A 19,627-nucleotide genomic window follows, 5' to 3' on the forward strand; every position below is an offset into this window, starting at 1 on the left:
ACTGTGTTACATCACTAAGGATAATGATGTTACATCTAGTTCACACAGTGATAGAACTTAATATTAAAAAGGCTAATACAAAGCATTAAAAGGAGATTTTATACATTGTTTATATAAAATACTAAAGGTCAGGAATGACCTCAAATATTTGTAAGTCCTAGCTATTGAACAATAAAAGATTATAAGCATTTCCTATAAAAAAAAATAAATAAATCTCATCAATGCATTTGTGCTGTAGTGTGTTATATACACAAGAGGCGGGAATCGAACCCCCAACCCTGGAGGTGTGAGGTGATCGTGCTAACCACTAAGCCACTGTGCCCCCCTCAAATGTATTAATATTTTTACAAAATTAAATGTATCAGATTGATGTAATTTATGGTTAAGGTTAGTGCATAACCTTCATGAATGTGTTTGTATCAGTTCTATCACATACTGTATATTGTATATATGATGTTATTCTGTTATCTGATTTAGGACATTATTAATATTTGCACTGGTCTCTGTTATCAAAGGATTTTTTTTTTTTTAATCCTTGATAACTTAATGCAAAATCGATATTTTTTTCAATATAATTATTTTCCTTTTTGGAAATACAATAAACGGATGCTTCAAATAAACTATACCAAAAGTAAACATATATGTTAAAAACAATTACTATGTCCGTATCATCTTATCAGCAGCTTAGGCTACATGTGGATTTAAGGATCTGGATGGTTTATTAAAGTTGTGGTTATTACAGAGGAGATATGACTACAGACCTCACAGGTTGCCCGATCTACTGGACACTGATCACTGTGTATCATAATAATCTCCAGAGTGAAATAATCTTCAAATAAAATAAAATAAAATCCCCTAATCCGGGTGTCAAATCTACAGTCTTACTCGGACATACCTTTGTGTGAATTTGACTGTGTGTGTTCCAGATGCAACGACTACATCCTTTAATCTTGGGTATAACTGATGGATATGTGCTTATTGTTCTACAAGCTGGACAAGAAAATAATACTTAAAACCAGGTTGAAGCAGCACAGATACCCAAACAGAGATCCATGACAAAGGCCTACAGGTTGACAATGAGTACTATTTTTTGTCCCAAATTTTTTTTTAAACAAAAAGAGCACATTCCCCTCCAATATACATTTACCAGAAACTCTTATCCAGAGTGACTTGCTTTTTTTTTTTAAAAATTTCAGTTTATTCATCTGAGCAATTGAGGGTTAAAGGCCTTGCTCAGGGGCCCAGCAGTGGCAGCTTAGTGGACCTGGATTCGAACCAATGACCTTCCAATCAGTAGTCAAACCCCTTGACCACTGAGCGACCACTGAGCTACCACATCCCAATATACGATTTCATGTTCACATTACAGCGACATTAAGCGAATAAAAAACCCCACAGCTGATCCTTATAAATTAAATAAGTAAACCAAGCCATAATAAAGCTATAAATAAAATTCGTATACATGCAATTCTTTAATTTTCTACTCTTTTCAAATGGTCTACTGATTTTCTTACATTAAACATTGTACAATGCACTCAATAACAGCTCTTCTTTATTATATTCGGTGTTATATTATATTATTTTTTAATAAAGTATGAAGGAGATACATAGACACACATATATAGAGTACATTAATTAACCCGTTTAAATAGCGTCACTCTGCTTTTAAAGATGCTGCCTTAGGCTGACCTGAGATCAGTTCATTTCTGACCGCTTTAACAGCAGTGTATATTGAATTCGCCTGCTGGGCCTGTTCTCAGATCAGAATTTGATTTGAGTTGTAATCCTTCAGTAAGCGTCTCTGGATTCTAAACAAAGATGGCGGCGTGTGTATTACGAAGCTGGCGAATGTTGTCTACTGTTCATAAGTTTAGTAATAAAAACACACTGCGGGCACTTGGTGTGGAGCTCAACAGCAGACACGAAGTAAATAGACGCCGATTGCAGTGTTCCTCATGTGGTGTCCTGAATGTACAGCAGAAACGGTGCATGTCGTCCCGGTAAGAAGTTGCTCCGTCTTTAGCTTAGCATGCTAGTCGGTTTTCTCCAAGCTAACCACCTACCGTACTAAAGTGCAGCTATGGATACAGTTCTGTGACACTATGTTAGTACGCACTGTTATACACCAAATAGATATCTGATCGAATATATCTTTCTAAACACTCTTCAGTGGACTAGTACTTCCAGCTTGCTTTGTAACCCCAGCTAGTTGGTAAAATACAGAGCATGTTGTTATTTGACATGTGGCGATGCTAAGCTAGCACAGCTACTATGCTAAGCTAAGCTAAGCTAAACTAAGCTAAGCTAGTCGTGCATGGTTGTGTAACCGTATAGTTACATGCGACAGCTAAGGTCAGCTAGCCGTTATGTTAAACATGTAATCCGATGGGGTTTAATACGTTTGTCATGCTAAGATAGATTGCATGGAGTATGGCAAAGCCAAAAATATAATATAATATAATATAATATAATATAATATAGAATAACTATAGTTATTGTGAGGGAGTGAGTGAGAAGGAGAAAAGGAGTGAGTGTGAGAGAAAAGACGAGAGTGAGTGTGTGAGAGAGAAAAGGAGAGTGAGAGAGAAAGAATGAAAGAGAGTGAGAGAGAAAGAATGAAAGAGTGTGAGAGTGAGAAGTCCTGTTTTTGTTGAACTTAATCATATTCTTTATACTTTCTTGTAGAAATTTATCCTTGGATGTAAAGTAATACTCAAGGGAATAATTTTCTCCAGGGAAGATTATAAGATTATTGTACTGATTCATTGAGGATCCTTATTACAGTGATTTATTTAGTTACTCATTTAAATATTTCAGTTGATCAAACCGGGGGGCACGGTGGCTTAGTGGTTAGCACGTTCTCCTCACACCTCCAGGGTCAGGGTTCGATTCCCACCTCTACCTTGTGTGTGTGGAGTTTGCATGTTCTCCCCGTGCCTCGGGGGTTTCCTCCGGGTATTCCGGTTTCCTCCCCCGGTCCAAAGACATGCATGGTAGGTTGATTGCCATCTCTGGAAAATTGTCCGTAGTGTGTGATTGCGTGAGTGAATGAGAGTGTGTGTGTGCCCTGCGATGGGTTGGCACTCCATCCAGGGTGTATCCTGCCTTGATGCCCAATGACGCCTGAGATAGGCACAGGCTCCCCGTGACCCGAGGTAGTTCGGATAAGCGGTAGAAGATGAATGAATGAATGAGTTGATCAAACCCAAAACAATTCATGTAAATCCAGTTGTATTTGACTAGAGCTTCAGCAGTAGGCGATGTCACCCTCACAAAACACCTTGATGTACGTCCAAATCAGCATATTTCTCCTTAAAGTAATCTCCTAAGGTTGACAATACATGGAAAATCTTTTGGAGAAAACATGTCCTCTTTTTTCATTTCTTTTTTTACACACATTCGATTGGATTTGTTTTTAAAAGAAAATTCACCCGGTCAGTTGACAAGACATTTTGAGATTTGATTTGTATTTGTTCTTAGAGAGCAAAAACAAAAGTCTGGTACTAATAATGTTGGATCATGAACCCACAGATTATCTTTAATCCTGATATTACGACTGGTGTGTTGTTTTGATTCAGATTATTGTTATGACACTGCAGGGTGTTTTGTCATGGTCCTGATGTGATATTGTCAGCTTGTGCATTTGTTATGTCCCATATTTATGCCTTTCCTTTTGTTTGGGTTATATTCTGTGGATTGCACTTGTCTGTATAACGATGTCCACTGTGCCTATCATGAACATTTGCTAACCTGTCTTTGTTTTGTGTGTTTCTTATACATTTTGGTCAGTAACAGGGCAGAAGGGAAGGTGCTAGAGACAGTCGGAGTGTTTGAAGCACCAAAGCAGCATGGCAAATACGAAACAGGACAGGTAAGCGTTTAAATACACACACACACACACACACACACACACACACACACACACACACACACTGGGTAAGGTATCATCACATCCTTTGGGTCAAGTAGCTAATTTGTTCGATTCAGTTAGCTATTTAATACATGCTACAGTTTTATTTTCTTAACACACTTTGAATGTTGTTTAATATATAATGCATAAAAAGGTCAAAACTCCAAAAAGGAGTCGATTATCTGAATCCTAGAAATGTAAACTAAGAGTCAACCTCAAAACTTGGGAGTCGATTCCACACGTGGTAAATGATTCCCTCTGCACAAGCACAGCAAGCAAAATGAGTTTAGCATCCGAGGGTTTCAGTTAGTATGACGAATAAATACTTTATTTTATTTAATAACAAATTTAATTAAGCCTTGTGAAGAGTTCAGTAGTAACTAGTTAATTGAAATGCTGGGCAGAAATCTTTTAAAAGAAATATTTTTGATATTTAATGGATTCTTAAAATAATCAGAGCAATCGAAATAACCGATAGATTAACTGCTTTTAAAATAATTTTAGTTGCAGCCTTAGTTTTGAAATAAGGTGCATATACGTGTGTGTTACAGTTGTTCCTGCACAGTGTGTTTGGCTACAGAGGCATCGTCCTGTTCCCCTGGCATGCTCGACTTTACGATCGTGACGTCACCCCTCCAGCATCTGACAGGTAATCAGCATTTTTACTCATCCAAAGCCCCTGGTACTCCAAGGAGAACGTCTCCTGATTGCGGCTCCTTGTGTATTTGTATGGAAAGTTATCCACCAGTATAAATCTCCCTTTAATCTCTTACAGCAAAGCACTTCAGAATCATCGCTACACCACAAAAATTCCACCTTATGGAGAGGAAATAGCCTGAATATCCTCAGATTTAGCTTGTATTTTTTTTTTAAAGATTACAGGAAACTAAATATAAGATTAATAAACCTGTTTCAGGATATTTTAATCATTTTAAGCTTAAAATAGTCGTGTTTTATCGGCATTTATTTCTAGAAAAAAAATCATAATAAACTGCTAATTGAATAAGAAAATGTAAAGCGTAAAATGCATACAGATGTCTAGAAATTGGTTAATAATTATATTTTTTCCATTGTGATCTTAAAAATAAAAATACTATTTAAATCTGACACTATTTAAGATATTTTTACTTCTAAAGATGATGCTTTTTTTTTTTTTGCAGTGTAAAGCTTGTTGTGTTCGTTTCTGTTTTTGTCTCCATTAAGGCCCAAAACCATCAGCATGGCCACAGGAACACTGTAACCATTGCCTTTAAACATGAAAGTCCAAGCTGACGTGTAAATTTGTTGAATCATAAACAGAATCAGATGTGGTTTTGAAAAGAAATATCTCATTTTCTCTGTTATTACCAATAAGTCATGTTTTCCCACAGTAAGCCAGAGACTCCAGGAGCACATGGGTCAAAGGAGGTGAAGGGAAAAACACACACATACTATCAAGTCCTCATTGACACCAGAGACTGTCCACACATAGTAAGTACATGCATTAAACACTATACAATACCTTATATTCACAGTCTTTACAGTCTGCAGTTTATGGTTTGAGTCATACACATTCAGGGATGTTCGAGGGACAGTTTCACTTTTCTGCTCTCTGTTGACAGTCGCAGAGATCGCAGACAGAAGCCGTCACGTTTCTAGCCAATCATGACGACAGCAGGGCTCTGTATGCTATTCCAGGTGAGCATATCACCAGTCCTTGTACAGCCTGATAAAGCACCTGATTACAGCTGGTTTTCTTGGTCAAACATATATTATGTACCGAGTAAAACAGGCGGATCTATGGAGCTACGTTACAGTAACGTTTAATGCTATCACTTAACTATCAGCAGCTGTAAACAGTCCTTCCCTCAGTTAGAGCTTGTCATGTTAACAAGAAACCCAAAACCTCATATTCTTCTGTCCTGAAGACTTTCCCATGTTGGAAAACTGCCGCGAAGCACCGGCACTGGAGAATCCTTCCGTAAAAATAAACGTTTCCACACAGAATGCTTAGACATTTCTCTTGTATCTGTTTTAGTGTCCGAACGTGTTTCTTATTAGTCTTGTGGATCATGTGGCGCAACCACCATACAAGACACTGTATGACTTGTTACTATGGAAACAATCATATATTCAAATGAGAATATTAACATATGAATTACTGTCAGAGCTGCTGATATAAAAGATAACGATTCACCACTTTCTGACCAATCAGATCCGAGAATTACACAGCGGTATATGTGTGGACGGTGCGTAGTACATTGTGTGTTGTCTAATCACAGCCTGTTGTGTTGTATTCCATGTGTTTAGGTTTAGACTACGTGAGCCATGAAGATATTCTGCCATATAATTCTACAGATCAGGTGCCAATTCAGCATGAGCTGTTTGAGAGGTTCCTCATGTTCAACCAAGCTAAAGGTATAAAAATCTGGCATTACGATTTAAACTGGCTGTTTCAGGAATCTCATTTACGACCCTGACAGCACTCTGAACCTCTGAACCCTGAATAAGGTTTTTTGTTTTTTTTTGGTCATTTTCTAGGAAGACAGTCATTTTTGACATTTGCTAAATTTGCATATGTTTACAGCAAGTCACTGTACTGTTTAATGAGATTTTCTTGATGTACTTTATTATGATTGTTATCATGGGCATCGCAAGCAAATAAAACGTGCTTGTGTCCTGTCCCACCCACATATAATGGTTCTGACACCCATGGATTTCAGAAAGCAGGAGCGTGGTCAATGCTGTAGGTAAAACAGTTTAATTTATTAGGGCATTCCTCAAGCAGAATGGATTCGACTGGCGGCGCTCTGAAAAGTAATAAAAAAAAGACATACGCGCTGAATAGAGACGGTAAAAGTGGGTAGGTCCAATAGTATTGGTCTTAAAAAGTGGGTGGGTCCTGTCCCACCCACATATAATGGTTCCGATGCCCATGATTGTTATATTGTTCATAGATCATGACTAACATTTGGTTAAATGTGTATCAATGAGCCAAATGCTATTTTATGTGTTTGTTCTGTCAGCGCCTCCATTTGTAGCAAGAGACACACTGCGTGCATGGCAGGAGAAGAACCATCCGTGGCTAGAGCTGTCTGATGTCCACAGAGAGACTACAGAGAATATCCGGGTGACCGTCATCCCTTTCTACATGGGCATGAGGGTAAGACTGTGTACACTTCCGGTATATGTTCTAAATGTATGAAGTTCATTAAGAGGTATGTAGTTCAGCGGTCATCGTTTATTTGACTCGTGGATCATTTGGCTCAGATGGTGAGAGCGGTGTGAGAGGGCAAGGACTAACTACTGTGAATTTTAAGGAAATGGGCCAAAGCATTTTCATCAGAATGATCTTTTTATTGATATCAGTTCATGCTTATGAGTGAAAGTTTGACTTCTTTTTTTTTTTTTTTTTTGCTATTAACTAATGTTTTTTTTCTCTAATTTTTGGAATCCGACAGGAAGCACAGAATTCACATGTTTACTGGGTGAGTCAAAAGCTGAGATGTCCTCAAGCTTTCTCTACCAAATTCTCCAGTCTATTAAGAGCTTAGTCCTTATATGTTTTGCAGTCGTGTTTATTTCTTTGTTGTGTTGTTTTTCTTTAACCCCCGAACCAGTGGCGTTACTGCATCCGTCTAGAGAACTTGGGCAACGAGGTCGTGCAGCTGAGAGAACGACACTGGAGGATCTTCAGCCTGTCTGGAACGCTGGAAACAGTCAGAGGCAGAGGAGTGGTGGGCCGTGTGAGTATCCGAAATGCGGAAACAGAAAAACATCTAAAAAAAAATGATCAAAGAAATCATAACAGGGAGATCATAATGTCAATCACAGGGATTCTAGCCAGTCATCAGATCGTGCTTTCCTCTGAGTGTGTTATGCAGCATGAGCAGCAGTTAAAAAAGATGTGATTGGCTGGCTTGAAATGTGTAAAAAAAAAAGAAGCATATATTAGCCTTCACCCTGATAGCCGTCATCAGAGCCAAGCTAAATAATGGGTAGGAATTTGCCAAGATCAAAATTAGGGAGGAAAGGGGGGAAAAAGATCTACAGAAAGGTATAACTATATATTCATCACTGTCTAATACAGTAAAAAGAAGCCTTGTGTAGTGCAAAGTCCAGAAAAGAGGTGACATGTTGCTACAGGGATCACGTGGCAGACAAATATGAGAAACTTGTGTGCAATCTCTACAATAAAGAAATAAACATGTTATCATCACTTTAACACTGTGTGTAAGTGCAGGGTCAAAGCTGCAATTTATTCTAAAATGCTTGCATCTTGGGTCGACCTGTTGCTTGAAGAGTTGACCTCTAATTTGCACAGGAAGAGAAGATTCAAAGTGAGATGAGAGAAGGGAGAGTGTAAGTTGTGTAAGTTGTGTAAGTTGTGTAAGTTGTGTAAGTTGTGGTTATGGCAGACTATTATACTGATATCATTTGCCATGTGGTTATAAAAATGCTCCAGAAAGCTCTTGGTGTTGGTGTTTTTTTTGTTTTTTTTTTTATTTTCGAAACCACCAACCATCTCTAATTGACCTAAAATGACTTGATGTTGCATTACAAATAAAGGTTCATCAGGAAATTAGTAATTGTATTGTCTGGGGTTAACACTAACCCGTGTGGTATGAAGACCGTGAGTCTTGTAGAAGCCCTCAAAATGATCATCCTGTTCTTCAATTTTTACCCAGTAACTGTTTTCCTGGCAGGATGACACACAGCTACGCTCTCACTGAGCTGCTAGGTTGTTATCTAACAGAGAATTGTAGACTCCGTGTCGGCTGATATAACTTGGGTTCTTGGGTGACAACGTACAGGCCCGCCGTTTACAGATGTGCGTGTTTGTACACTTCGTGGTGTTATGTTTGGATTCTTTCCTTGATGTTAGAAACTGATTTGTGTGTTTTTGTTCTGCTGTAAAGAATACATAAATTAAAGTCGTGTGTGTGTGTGTGTGTGTGTGTGTGTGTCTGTGTGATAGGAGCCTGTATTGTCCAAAGAGCAGCCAGCGTTCCAGTATAGCAGTCACGTCTCACTACAGGCCCCCAGCGGACACATGTGGTGAGTGTTCCATGTTAAGTTGTGTATTTTACCATTTATAATTATTTTTGTGTGTCTCTGGCCATAGGCTAATACGTTAATTTAGTTTGATTAGCTGAAACTAACTAAAGGCTGAAATTCAAATAGCAGTAAACGGATCCAGATCGTGTTACAGCCTTAGCAGTGGAGTTTTATCACTTCTTTATCACTGCTGCTCTCTACCTGTACACATTTTATCAGGGTTTCTTCCTCCCAGTGCTTCTGTGTCTGTAACCAATCAGACTCCAGTTCTGACCTACTCCACTCCATGAACATGTCACTTCCACTCCACACTGTAGTGTCTCTGGTCCGTTCTCAGAGAGCTTCAGTAGCGCTGCATCACTGCTTTTTTTAATCATACTGTATGTAAGCTAGGGCTGGGCGATATGATTGAAAACTGTATCACGATATCAGTGTTTCATATCGGTCGATATCGATAATTATTGAACTTTTTTATGGCCCATTTAAAATAAGGACCAGGAGAAAAATATATTACATGTAAACATTTTTTATTTTAAACTTAACCTTCCTCTGATCATAATCCCCTCAGTTATTAAGACAGAAATGTCAATAACCAGGAAAACTCAAATAATTAAAATGTAAACATAAGTCTAAAGTCTCAATGAACACTTAACAATGATCTCTTAACATTTAAGGTGCAAAATGAAAGAAAATGTAAGAAATGATTAATAAAGTGTAATAAAATAGTGCAAAGTGTTAAATATAAACGAAGAGAAACTTGAGAATTTAGTGCAAGTTTAGTGCTAGGAAGTTCACTAGCTGTTCACCTTCTGGTGAATAAAGTGTGTAAAATATGTGCAGTGTTTTTTAAACATAAATAAATCTGAGGTAGACTGAGATACATCTGTAATATAAAACCCGATACCGTACAGTAACATTGTTTGAAATATAAAACCTGCAGAAATATGAAAATGTAACTCAAGTTATTTTTACTCTAATCATACTTGAACTATTCAAGTATATTTTCGTAGACTTATAATTAGGGCTGTAGCTATTTTATCAGCTATCGAGTAATCTGATAAAATGTATTTTTGCTTAATTAAAGAGCAATATTAAATATACAAGAGAAAATAAGACGGGTCTCTTAAAATGAACAACTAATTGGTTTCCTTTTTTTTTTTGAAAAATGAACTTGTATTTTTTAACTACATAGTATGGAATGCATACAACAATATTTTCTATCAAAAAATAAGCATTTAGATATTACCCATTGTTTCTCTGTCTGTACTTGTACTGTGAACAATGACAAAAAGTTGACTGAGAAGAATTAAGTGCCAAACATTCTGGGTTTTAAATGAACCCTTTTCTGAGATGCAAAAACAAATAAATAAATTACTTTCAAATTATTTATTTTTTTTAGTATCAAAACTAAGGCATACATTAAAATAAATATATATATAGATATAAATATAATATACAAAAAACTGCCGTACTGGCACGCTGACTTTTCCTCTTTTATTTACAATTTCCTCGCTCGCTGCGGCTCATTTTCTGCTTATCAGTCGCCGGTTACTGAAGAGGAATCCAGCATCAGCACGAGACAACGATATGCCACAACCAAACTTGATACTGTTACATGATTGGCTGTTAGTGTTACTCCCCAAGTTGCTAGGTTACCAGAGTGGGTGCCTTTGTTAATGCAACCAAACATGCTTCACAACCTCTGTTTTCTTCCGACGAAGAATAAAAAATATCAAACGTTTTATCAAGCACATTTTCTATCGCTATCGATCACGTGTCTATCGCGATACATATCGTTATCGTTTTATCGCCCAGCCCTAATGTAAGCACGTTATTAGTATACGTCACTGTTTAAAAAATTGCCTCATGTGCATTGGGACAATCATGGACTGATTGTCAGCGCAGCTGGAAGGCTTAAAAATGATGATGGATGTATTCAGCTGAATCATTTAGGATGCAAACGGCTTAAAAATACTTATATATTCCTGCTAAATCGCAAGTGAACTTTATTCTAACTTTCCTGAACTGAAATGTATTTCTCCCTTGTATCTCACGCCCAAGTAAAGTTCCAGCATTTATGAACGTTTGTTTATTTGATAATTTATTTTATTCATTTTTTTTTAAAACATTTTATATTTTGTTACTTTCCTTTTAAAACATCGTATCACACCTCTAGACTGTTACAAATACTTTTTCCAAACAGTGTGTGTGTGTGTGTGTGTGTGTGTGTGTTTGTGTGCGCACGTTTATCAAGAGAGCATTTTTCTGGCACAGGCATAAATTCATTTCTTTTATTTACAAGATCATAACCTTATCTTTATGAGTAGCACAAATTGTAATCTTTGTGCTAACAAATCATACTTTTGTTGTTGCTTACTGACCAGTTTCAGGGTTAGCGTGTTTATTGCCGGCCCTCAAACCGGTGCTTAAAGTTTTACAGAAGTAAGTTAATGTTGTGAACAGATTCTGATTCTGAGTCATTCAGTTTTGATTTCAGTTACTGATGGTTTGAGGTGCAGAGGAGGTCTGAGAAAAGTGTGGGAGTTCCTTCAGCTGTCATTTTCACCCACATTTGAAATCATCACAGTTCTGCTTTTACTGAACCTTTGCTGCTCTGTATGGTGTGTGTGTGTATCAGTGACAGGATGAGTTTGGACATGTATTAGGTGTGAAGTTCTCTCTTGACTGGTTGCATGCTTTACATATTTTAAATGTATACACCACTTGTAGTTGGAGGTTAGTATATTCCTGACTACTGTGTATCTCTGAGGTCAGAGTTTGCTAGCGAAGGTGTATCTGTTGATCACATTTAGAACTGAGCCGAGCTGCTGAGGGCCGAGGCGCTGGGTCTCTCACGTTTCGTCCTCTTGTGTCTCTGCCCCATCTAGGGGCTCCTACCGGTTCGAGAGGCCCAACGGCACATTTTTCGATGTGCGCATCCCTCCCTTCTCTCTCGAAAGCAAGAAGGACGATATGCCCACCGGCTTCCTGCCAGGCCCTTTCTCCTCACTGGCTTAAGAGCTCCAAGCCCAGAGCCTTGCCCCGGTGTTCCCGTCCCAACCGCTGCCAATCTCAGCCTGTCCTCCTGTCCTGCATTGTCAGCAACACGTCCCCCACCCCACTATATTAACTGTGCAGTAACTTCAGCCTCATTTTGCCTCTGTGTGCACTAATCCATGCATTAATAATAATAATAATAATAATAATAATAATAATTACGACATTTTGAGCTAAAAACAATTCTGCAAAGCTGAAAAAAAGTGCCTGATATCAGATAGTGAAATTTTGGTTTATTTATATCCATCTTTTGTGAAGATTAGGGTTGCTGCAGCACTCAGCCTTCGCTCTTCCAACCTCGCTGTAGCTCTCGTACAACCCAGGAAGTCACCATCCATAGCTTTTTAAATGAAATGCTCATCCGAGCTCTCCAGTTTTCACCAGTTAACATGGATTTCCTGCTTATAAAGCACTTAGAAAATCCTTATAAAGGATTTCCAGCTCAGAAAGTCAGCATAAAAAGCATACAGGTTGGATGAGGAACAGGAAAATCCACTGTAGTAAATTTATTTGTATTTGTCTTATATGTTTTTAATTTGATGGATTTTTAAAAGGATAGATTTAAGATCTGAGATCAGGTTCTATGCTCCTGAGTGGGTTTGAATGTTACCTAAAGCAACTAAAAAAAAATCATGTGTTCACATCAACTGGATCATCATCATCGTCAAGTCTGTCCCTACATTTTTAGACTGCTAACTCCACTTATAAACTGCTGTACAGGTCTCTCTCGCGTGCACACATGCTCTCTCTCTGAACCTTGAAGTCTCTGAACCTTGCACGTGTTTGCAAGTCTAATGTACAATTTCCTTTTAATCGATCTTAATAGTTTTTTCGCACCCTCGGGTTATGTGAAACCGTAACCCTCTCACTTTAACTGATTATTTAACATTGGAGAATTGACATTAAATAATTAAACATTATTAGGAGGAAAAGTGTTAGAACGGGTATCCATGTGTTTCATTCACCCGTTAACAACCCGTTAACTCAGAGTCATTTAATACATATTATTTTTAAGGTAATTATTGAATTATTTGTGCAGAGGATATCTGTTTATGCCAATTCTGTCCAACTACAAAGAAAGAAGTTTTTATTTATATATATATATATATTTTGTTCTTGTTTTGTTTTTTGATTTGATTTTGATTAGTCAATGCAGTGACGCCATCATGACTGTAGTAATTGTGAATTTATTATTAGATTTGTAAATCCGGTCTTTTCTACATGGCATGATTTAAATGTATGCAGTGTTCAGGTTGATTGCGACTCAGTTTTGCATTTTTAATCAATTGACCGTTATGTTTGGGGGCGTGGCCAGGCGCATGGCTACAGAGCACTTAGGGGTGGAGCTAAAACACGTAACTACAGATTGTGAACGTGCAGAAAATAAAATGTGCGAATTCTGTTATGCATGTAGTCAAAGGTTTGTAAAATTTCAGCACTGATTTGATGTACGATTCATTGTCAAAGGAAGGTCGGTTCGAAATTCTTTACTTAAGTACTCTGTAGAGTCACAAGCTTTGAACTCCTCAATTTCTCAATGTAACCTCCTTAATTTTCATTTTTGAAACTAATAAAATGGGGAATTTGTACCGACTAAAGTGAAGTTGCGTACTCTGTATTCCCAAGCACAAATACACACAGATCCATATACATACACCTTATAAGGACTTCACCCCATCCTTTTATCCAGGTAAAAATAAGCGAACAATTGTTACTTAAAAATACGTTTTTTTTGTTTGTTTTTTTCTCTTTTCATTCGACTTCTTCCTGTACTTTTATTCCTCATGTCCTTGAGTCCACAGGTTCATGTTGGACCCTATTTATTTAATGCAAAAACAAAAATGTGTGTGTGTCCTTATTGTTCACACAGGGGCACGTTCCGGATCGAGCGGACCGACGGCTCTCACTTTGACGTGCGCATCCCTCCGTTCTCCTTGGAGAGCAACAAAGATGAAAAGTCTCCACCTGCTGGATACAACTGGTAGACCATCTGAACGAACCACCTTCCCACTATCCCGCATTTACGTCCCAACTCGGAGGATAAAACCTGATCTCGGCTCACGATCCAAGGATCGTCTAGCACTCGGAATCCTTCAAGTAAACTGGACTCCTGTTGAGATTGATGGTTTTTACACCGTCACCTGGTTAATACTGTATCCATCACTGTACTCTGTAGATAACATATAATAACAAGTGAGAACTAGATCTCGCACACAGTTTTTTTTGCAGAAACCCATGCACAGATTCTAACTTCTTCAGTCCCAGGCTTTTGATGATCGTTAAATGAAAAGTGCATCAATTGCGTTTCCTTTTTTTTTTTCATACATCATTTCAACTCAATCCCTTGTAATCGTACAGCTTTTATTTGACTTCTCCAGTTTACCGTACTGATTCTAGTGCTTCACTGTAGTGTATCGTATGTATTCCTCCTCCTCCATCACATCCGTCTCGCTGTAGGCTTAATTTCCAACAATTTCTCAGTCTGAGATTTGTACGCTTGGAGAGAACACATGGAGTTTGTGTAGAAACGGGACACGAAATGTTTGGTAGTTGATGCTGAGGGATCAGTCATGATTTGTGCCATCATGCAGTATGATCGTGTTGAATTATAAGTACAGTACATCCACTGTATTGTAAGTTGCTATGGTAACTTCTGTGAATTTTGGTCATTTTTCCCCACTCTAATGCACCTGATTCGGCTAATCAGCTCTGACCGCACAAGAAACGCATCTCAATTGACACCAAGAGTCTAGAGTGTGTGTTTTCCCCTGAGCTTCCTGTTTAAGTGCCTCATGAATGTGAAGGTGTTAATGGAAAGATCAGATGAACCGGCATTAAAGCACTCGCTCTGTTGCTGAGCGCTGAGACTCTGAGTTCTAGTAGACTAGAAGCTCGAGTGATTTGACATCCACTGGTGTGAGCTAGCACGGCTGTATGATTATCACGCACTGTTGTGAAAAGACTGCAGCCCTGAGCAAGCATGTTTTAAATAAAGCCTGGACTTACAGATGGTTTAGTTTATCTTGGTTAGTTTTGGATTGAGGTATTTAGTATAAGTGATGACTAGTTGTTTTTTTTCCTGCTCAAATCTAAGTTTCTGCATGATTGTGTAATAGAAATAAGCTGATATGCCAAACATGGAGTTTTTGTGTGTGTGTGAGTGCGTGTGTGTGTGTGAAGAATGAGGTGAGAGCCTTTTAAAGGAAAATCCACCTAACCACCATTTGCATATAAGGAAGCAGAAATAAACCCCAGACTGTTATCTCTTCGTTTGTTAATTTTTATTTTTTATTTTTATTTTTGTCCCTCCTGCTGTCGTAATTCTGTCGTAACTACGATATCCAAAACAAGGACGTCACACAACTGGGATTTCTCACAAACACAACAAACATTTCACACCGAGCAATAAATTAGTCGCAGAATCATTCAGCATATCACAGTAAGGCGTTTTCCTTTAAAATCTTTTTGTCAATGAACGAAAGGTGAGAGAAATGTCTAATGACGAAATCTAAATTGTTTACATTCCCCAGTGTGGTGTTGGTTATTGTTATTCAGGTCAATTCTGAGCAGACTTTATATCACTGCTCCCTCACTGGGATATTAGAGAATTTCTCCTGTTGTGTGTTTGTGATATTCTTTCTTGAATTTCTGTCTTCCCCAAAAATGTGAGCGGACGAGCGTTCGAGGTCTGAGCTGCGTATTTGTGTTTGCGTGCAGTGTGTAAGATGTTATGTTTGATATCTTAAAGATATGTCTGTTCGTAATAATGCTGCAGTTATTCTTGCATAAGGGAAAAATCTCACCTATGCATTTTTCTGAGTACTTATTCACAATGATGGAAACTAAATTCAAGCTCTAATCCTCAAAACTTCTGTTTAGTTTTGTTCTTTTATGAAGGATGGAAGTAAAAAAAATGTTTAATAAAAATAAAGATCAGGTTAACAACAGAGAAATAGCTTGACTCTTTTACTTCACTTTAAATGTTTATACGTATCGTATCACTTAAGAAACGAGTAAGAAAGCAGAATAATTGAGTAAACTGTTAAACTTAAAACTGTTTTTAAGACTAACACTAAGATTCTGTATTACAGGTAGCTTTGCTGCCTCACAGCTTCACTGTCTCAGGTTTGATGGTTTTTCAGGTTCACCAGCTTCACAAAAACTATAAGGTGGGTAGTGGAAGCTCAGTGTTTAAAGAGCTGGCCAGCTGATTGGAAGGTTGTGAGTTCAAACCCCACGACCACCAAGCTGCCACTGCTGGGCCCTTAACCCTCCTATTGTCCTCCTACTGTTTTGACTGCTTATAAAAAATGAAGTATATATATACATATACACATATATATACACAAAATATACACACACACACTCACCGGCCAATTTATTAGGTACACCTTACTAGTACCGGAATGGACCCCCTATTGCCTTCAGAACTGCCTTAATCCTTCGTGGCATAGATGCAAGAAGGTACTGGAAACATTCCTCAGAGATTTTGGTCCATATTGACATGATAGCATCACGCAGTTGCTGCAGATTTGTCGGCTGCACATCCATGATGCGTATCTCCAGTTCCACCACATCCCAAAGGTGCTCTATTGGACTGAGATCTGGTGACTGTGGAGGCCATTAGAGTACAGTGAACTCATTGTCATGTTCAAGAAACTAGTCTGAGATGATTCGCACTTTATGACATGGCGCGTTATCCTGCTGGAAGTAGCCATCAGAAGATGGGTACACTGTGGTCATAAAGGGATGGACATGGTCAGCAACAATCAGGTAGGCATCTCAGTTCAGGGATGCCCTTCTGCATACCTCGGTTGTAACGAGTGGTTATTTGAGTTACTGTTGCCTTTCTATCAGCTTGAACCAGTCTGGCCATTCTCCTCTGACCTCTGGCATCAACAAGACATTTGCGCCCACAGAACTGCCGCTCACTGGATATTTTCTCTTTTTCGGACCATACTCTGTAAACCCATGACCATGTCTACATGCCTAAATGCATTGAGTTGCTGCCATGTGATTGGCTGATTAGAAATTTGCATTAATGAGCAGTTGGACAGGTGTACCTAATAAAGTGGCCGGTGAGTGTATTTATATATACACTGTATTTTGCAAAAAAAATAAATATATATATATATATATATATATATATATATATTTGGTATAATAAACCTTATTTATATACAAAAATGCCTATTTTTTTTTGTAAAAAAAATAAATTTTGAATTATTTTCACTATAGAGGCACAAAAGTTGATGCACAATTACAGGATGGTATATTTCAAAGGCAGGAGATTGTTTTGAAACCATTTTGACCATTTTTAATGTCAGCAAATAATAAAACCTGTTTTTTTCCAGGCCAAATTGACTTGAATGCTTATAAATCAAAAATTCTTGACTGCTTATAAAAAATGAAGAATATATATATATATATATATATATATATATATATATATATATATAGACACACACACACACACACTCACTCACCGGCCAATTTATTAGGTACACCTTACTAGTACCGGGATGGACTGCCTATTGCCTTCAGAACTGCCTTAATCCTTCGTGGCATAGAGGCAACAAGGTACTGGAAATATTCCTCAGAGATTTTGGTCCATATTGCAACTAAATTCATAAATAAGAGAGAGGAAACAAATATGATTTGAATATGAAAACACAACGTGTGTGTAAAGATTGTTGGTAGAAGAGAAGAGAAGATATTGTCCCCAGCTGGACAAATGCATATAACAAGTGTGAAATATTTACAAATGATTGTTTTTGTTTTTTTGGAGGCCCAATGAATTGCAATGCCCAATGCTTGTGTGTGTGAGCGTGTGTGTGTGTGTGTGCATGTGTGTGTATGAGTGTGTGTGTGTGTGTGTGTGTAGCATCATTTCGGTAGATCATATTTTGCCCTCTGCTAGGCGAAGGCATATCAAAAGTGTGAAATATTAACAAATGTTTGGCTTTTTTTTCTGGAGGCCTAATGAAATGCAATGCCCAATTTGTGTGTGTGTGTGTGTGTGTTTTGGGTGCGTGTGTTAGTGGACATTTTATGTGTGCATTTTTGTGTCTGTATGTATGTTCATTGCGCTGAAAAGGGTGACCTATTGCCCCACTAAATGTGACCGGGTCAAAATGACCCAAGTGGATCCAAAACGCATAGTTCAAAAAAAATAGACAAAATTAATTTTACTTGCAAAGTTCATAATTTGGAACAATCCTGGTAAATTTCAGGCAAATATGTGGAAGAAAACCCAAGTTATGACACATTAAAACCTTCCAGCCGGGTCAAATAGACCCAGGGAAAATAGGAAGGTTAAACAAGGCGCTTATCTCTTAATTGCTCAGTTGTATAAATTGTGTAAAAAAAACTGTTGTGGCAGATACAAGAGACGTTTTACTGTTTTACCGGCTGGATTCTCACCGACAGACGGACAGAGATTCATTCTGACCAACACACACAATTACACACATGCCTCCGGATCCTGCACATTAATCTGGGTTAAATGGGTACAGGGCTGGTCAACAGGTGGAGACAAACTACAAGTTTTTGCCATAAGACATCCTCTGTATACCTTGTGCAAAATAGAAAAGACGTTCAACGTTAAGCTTCTTGTCTTGGCTGCTTTTGTACATTTTTAAGAGAATCATAAAGAACCACCTCCTTAAATCAGCTTTAAAACCATTTACACCAGCACCCGGATTAGGACGGTGATGAGAGTGATGAATATTTGACCTAGAAAGTATTTTTACCAATCCTCTGTTTTTTTTTGAGACGATTTTGTTTACATGTATTATTTTCTGAGCTGTTTTGACTTGGGGAAAGTCTCTTTATTGTTCATGAATATGAGGTCCAGAGGCTTTAAGGAAGAGGTGCAAAGTTCACAAGGTTTACACCAGGAAATGAACACACCTAGTTGATAGCAAACATCCATCACTCGCTTAATTCAATTCAGTGGTTTTCATGGCAGCTTGGAACTCATGGAGCTGTGTTTGCAGAGCTGTAATGCTGCCCAAGCCTGACACCAAGAATTTAGGGTTTGAATATAGTAGATGTCGTAAAAATGAAGGATAGTCTACAAAGTTGCGAGAGATGCAGGCTGTTTTGGAGAAAGGTTCTTCATCAGCTGGGCTGGAAGATGTGAAAGCAGCTGCAATTAGAAATGGCGGATGCCAAAATAGTCACGTAAACTTGATACAGGTTTCAAAGTTCAGAGTGTAAATGAGCTTACACTCCCTCACGTCATTGCTGATTTGTGTGTGTGTGTGTGTATGTATGTATGTATGTGTGTGCATGTATGTGTGTGTATGTATGATTGTGTGTGTGTATGTGTATGTATGTATGTGTGTGTGTGTAGGTGTGTATGTATGTATGTATGTGTGTATGTATGAATGTGTGTGTATTTATGTATGTGTGTGTGTGTGTGTGTGTATGTATGTATGTATGTATGTATGTATGTGTATGTGTGTATGTGAATCAGGTGCAAAAATCAAATGAAAAAAGTAATTATGAATAAAACAACACGTGAAAATGAATAAATCCTAAAAAATAAAAAAAAATGGAAAAACAATGTGTAAGAGTCATAAAAGAATAAACGAATCAATTCGAAGAATCACATAAATG

General features: G+C 37.9%; 1 protein-coding gene across 3 annotated transcripts; it reads left to right on the forward strand.

Annotated features, from left to right (window-relative positions):
* Nucleotides 1–1,776: 1,776 nt before the first annotated feature.
* poldip2 (polymerase (DNA-directed), delta interacting protein 2) lies at nucleotides 1,777–15,266 on the forward strand. Of its 3 annotated transcripts, none has more exons than XM_060862947.1 (11): nucleotides 1,777–2,000; nucleotides 3,790–3,871; nucleotides 4,462–4,559; nucleotides 5,281–5,380; nucleotides 5,512–5,587; nucleotides 6,200–6,307; nucleotides 6,916–7,052; nucleotides 7,351–7,377; nucleotides 7,510–7,635; nucleotides 8,868–8,947; nucleotides 11,836–13,682. In XM_060862947.1, the coding sequence occupies exons 1-11, from the start codon at nucleotides 1,819–1,821 to the stop codon at nucleotides 11,963–11,965; spliced, it is 1,146 nt and encodes a 381-aa protein (XP_060718930.1). In that variant the 5' UTR covers nucleotides 1,777–1,818; the 3' UTR covers nucleotides 11,966–13,682. The 3 variants fall into 3 exon arrangements, with proteins under 3 accessions (XP_060718930.1, XP_060718932.1, XP_060718931.1); XM_060862949.1 differs by lacking the exon at nucleotides 11,836–13,682 and adding an exon at nucleotides 13,875–15,266 and having other exon boundaries at nucleotides 1,778–2,000; XM_060862948.1 differs by having other exon boundaries at nucleotides 1,778–2,000; nucleotides 3,796–3,871; nucleotides 11,836–13,681.
* Nucleotides 15,267–19,627: the final 4,361 nt, after the last annotated feature.

This window comes from Tachysurus vachellii, chromosome 26 (assembly GCF_030014155.1).
Source record: "Tachysurus vachellii isolate PV-2020 chromosome 26, HZAU_Pvac_v1, whole genome shotgun sequence".
In the NCBI taxonomy this organism is placed as follows: domain Eukaryota; kingdom Metazoa; phylum Chordata; class Actinopteri; order Siluriformes; family Bagridae; genus Tachysurus; species Tachysurus vachellii.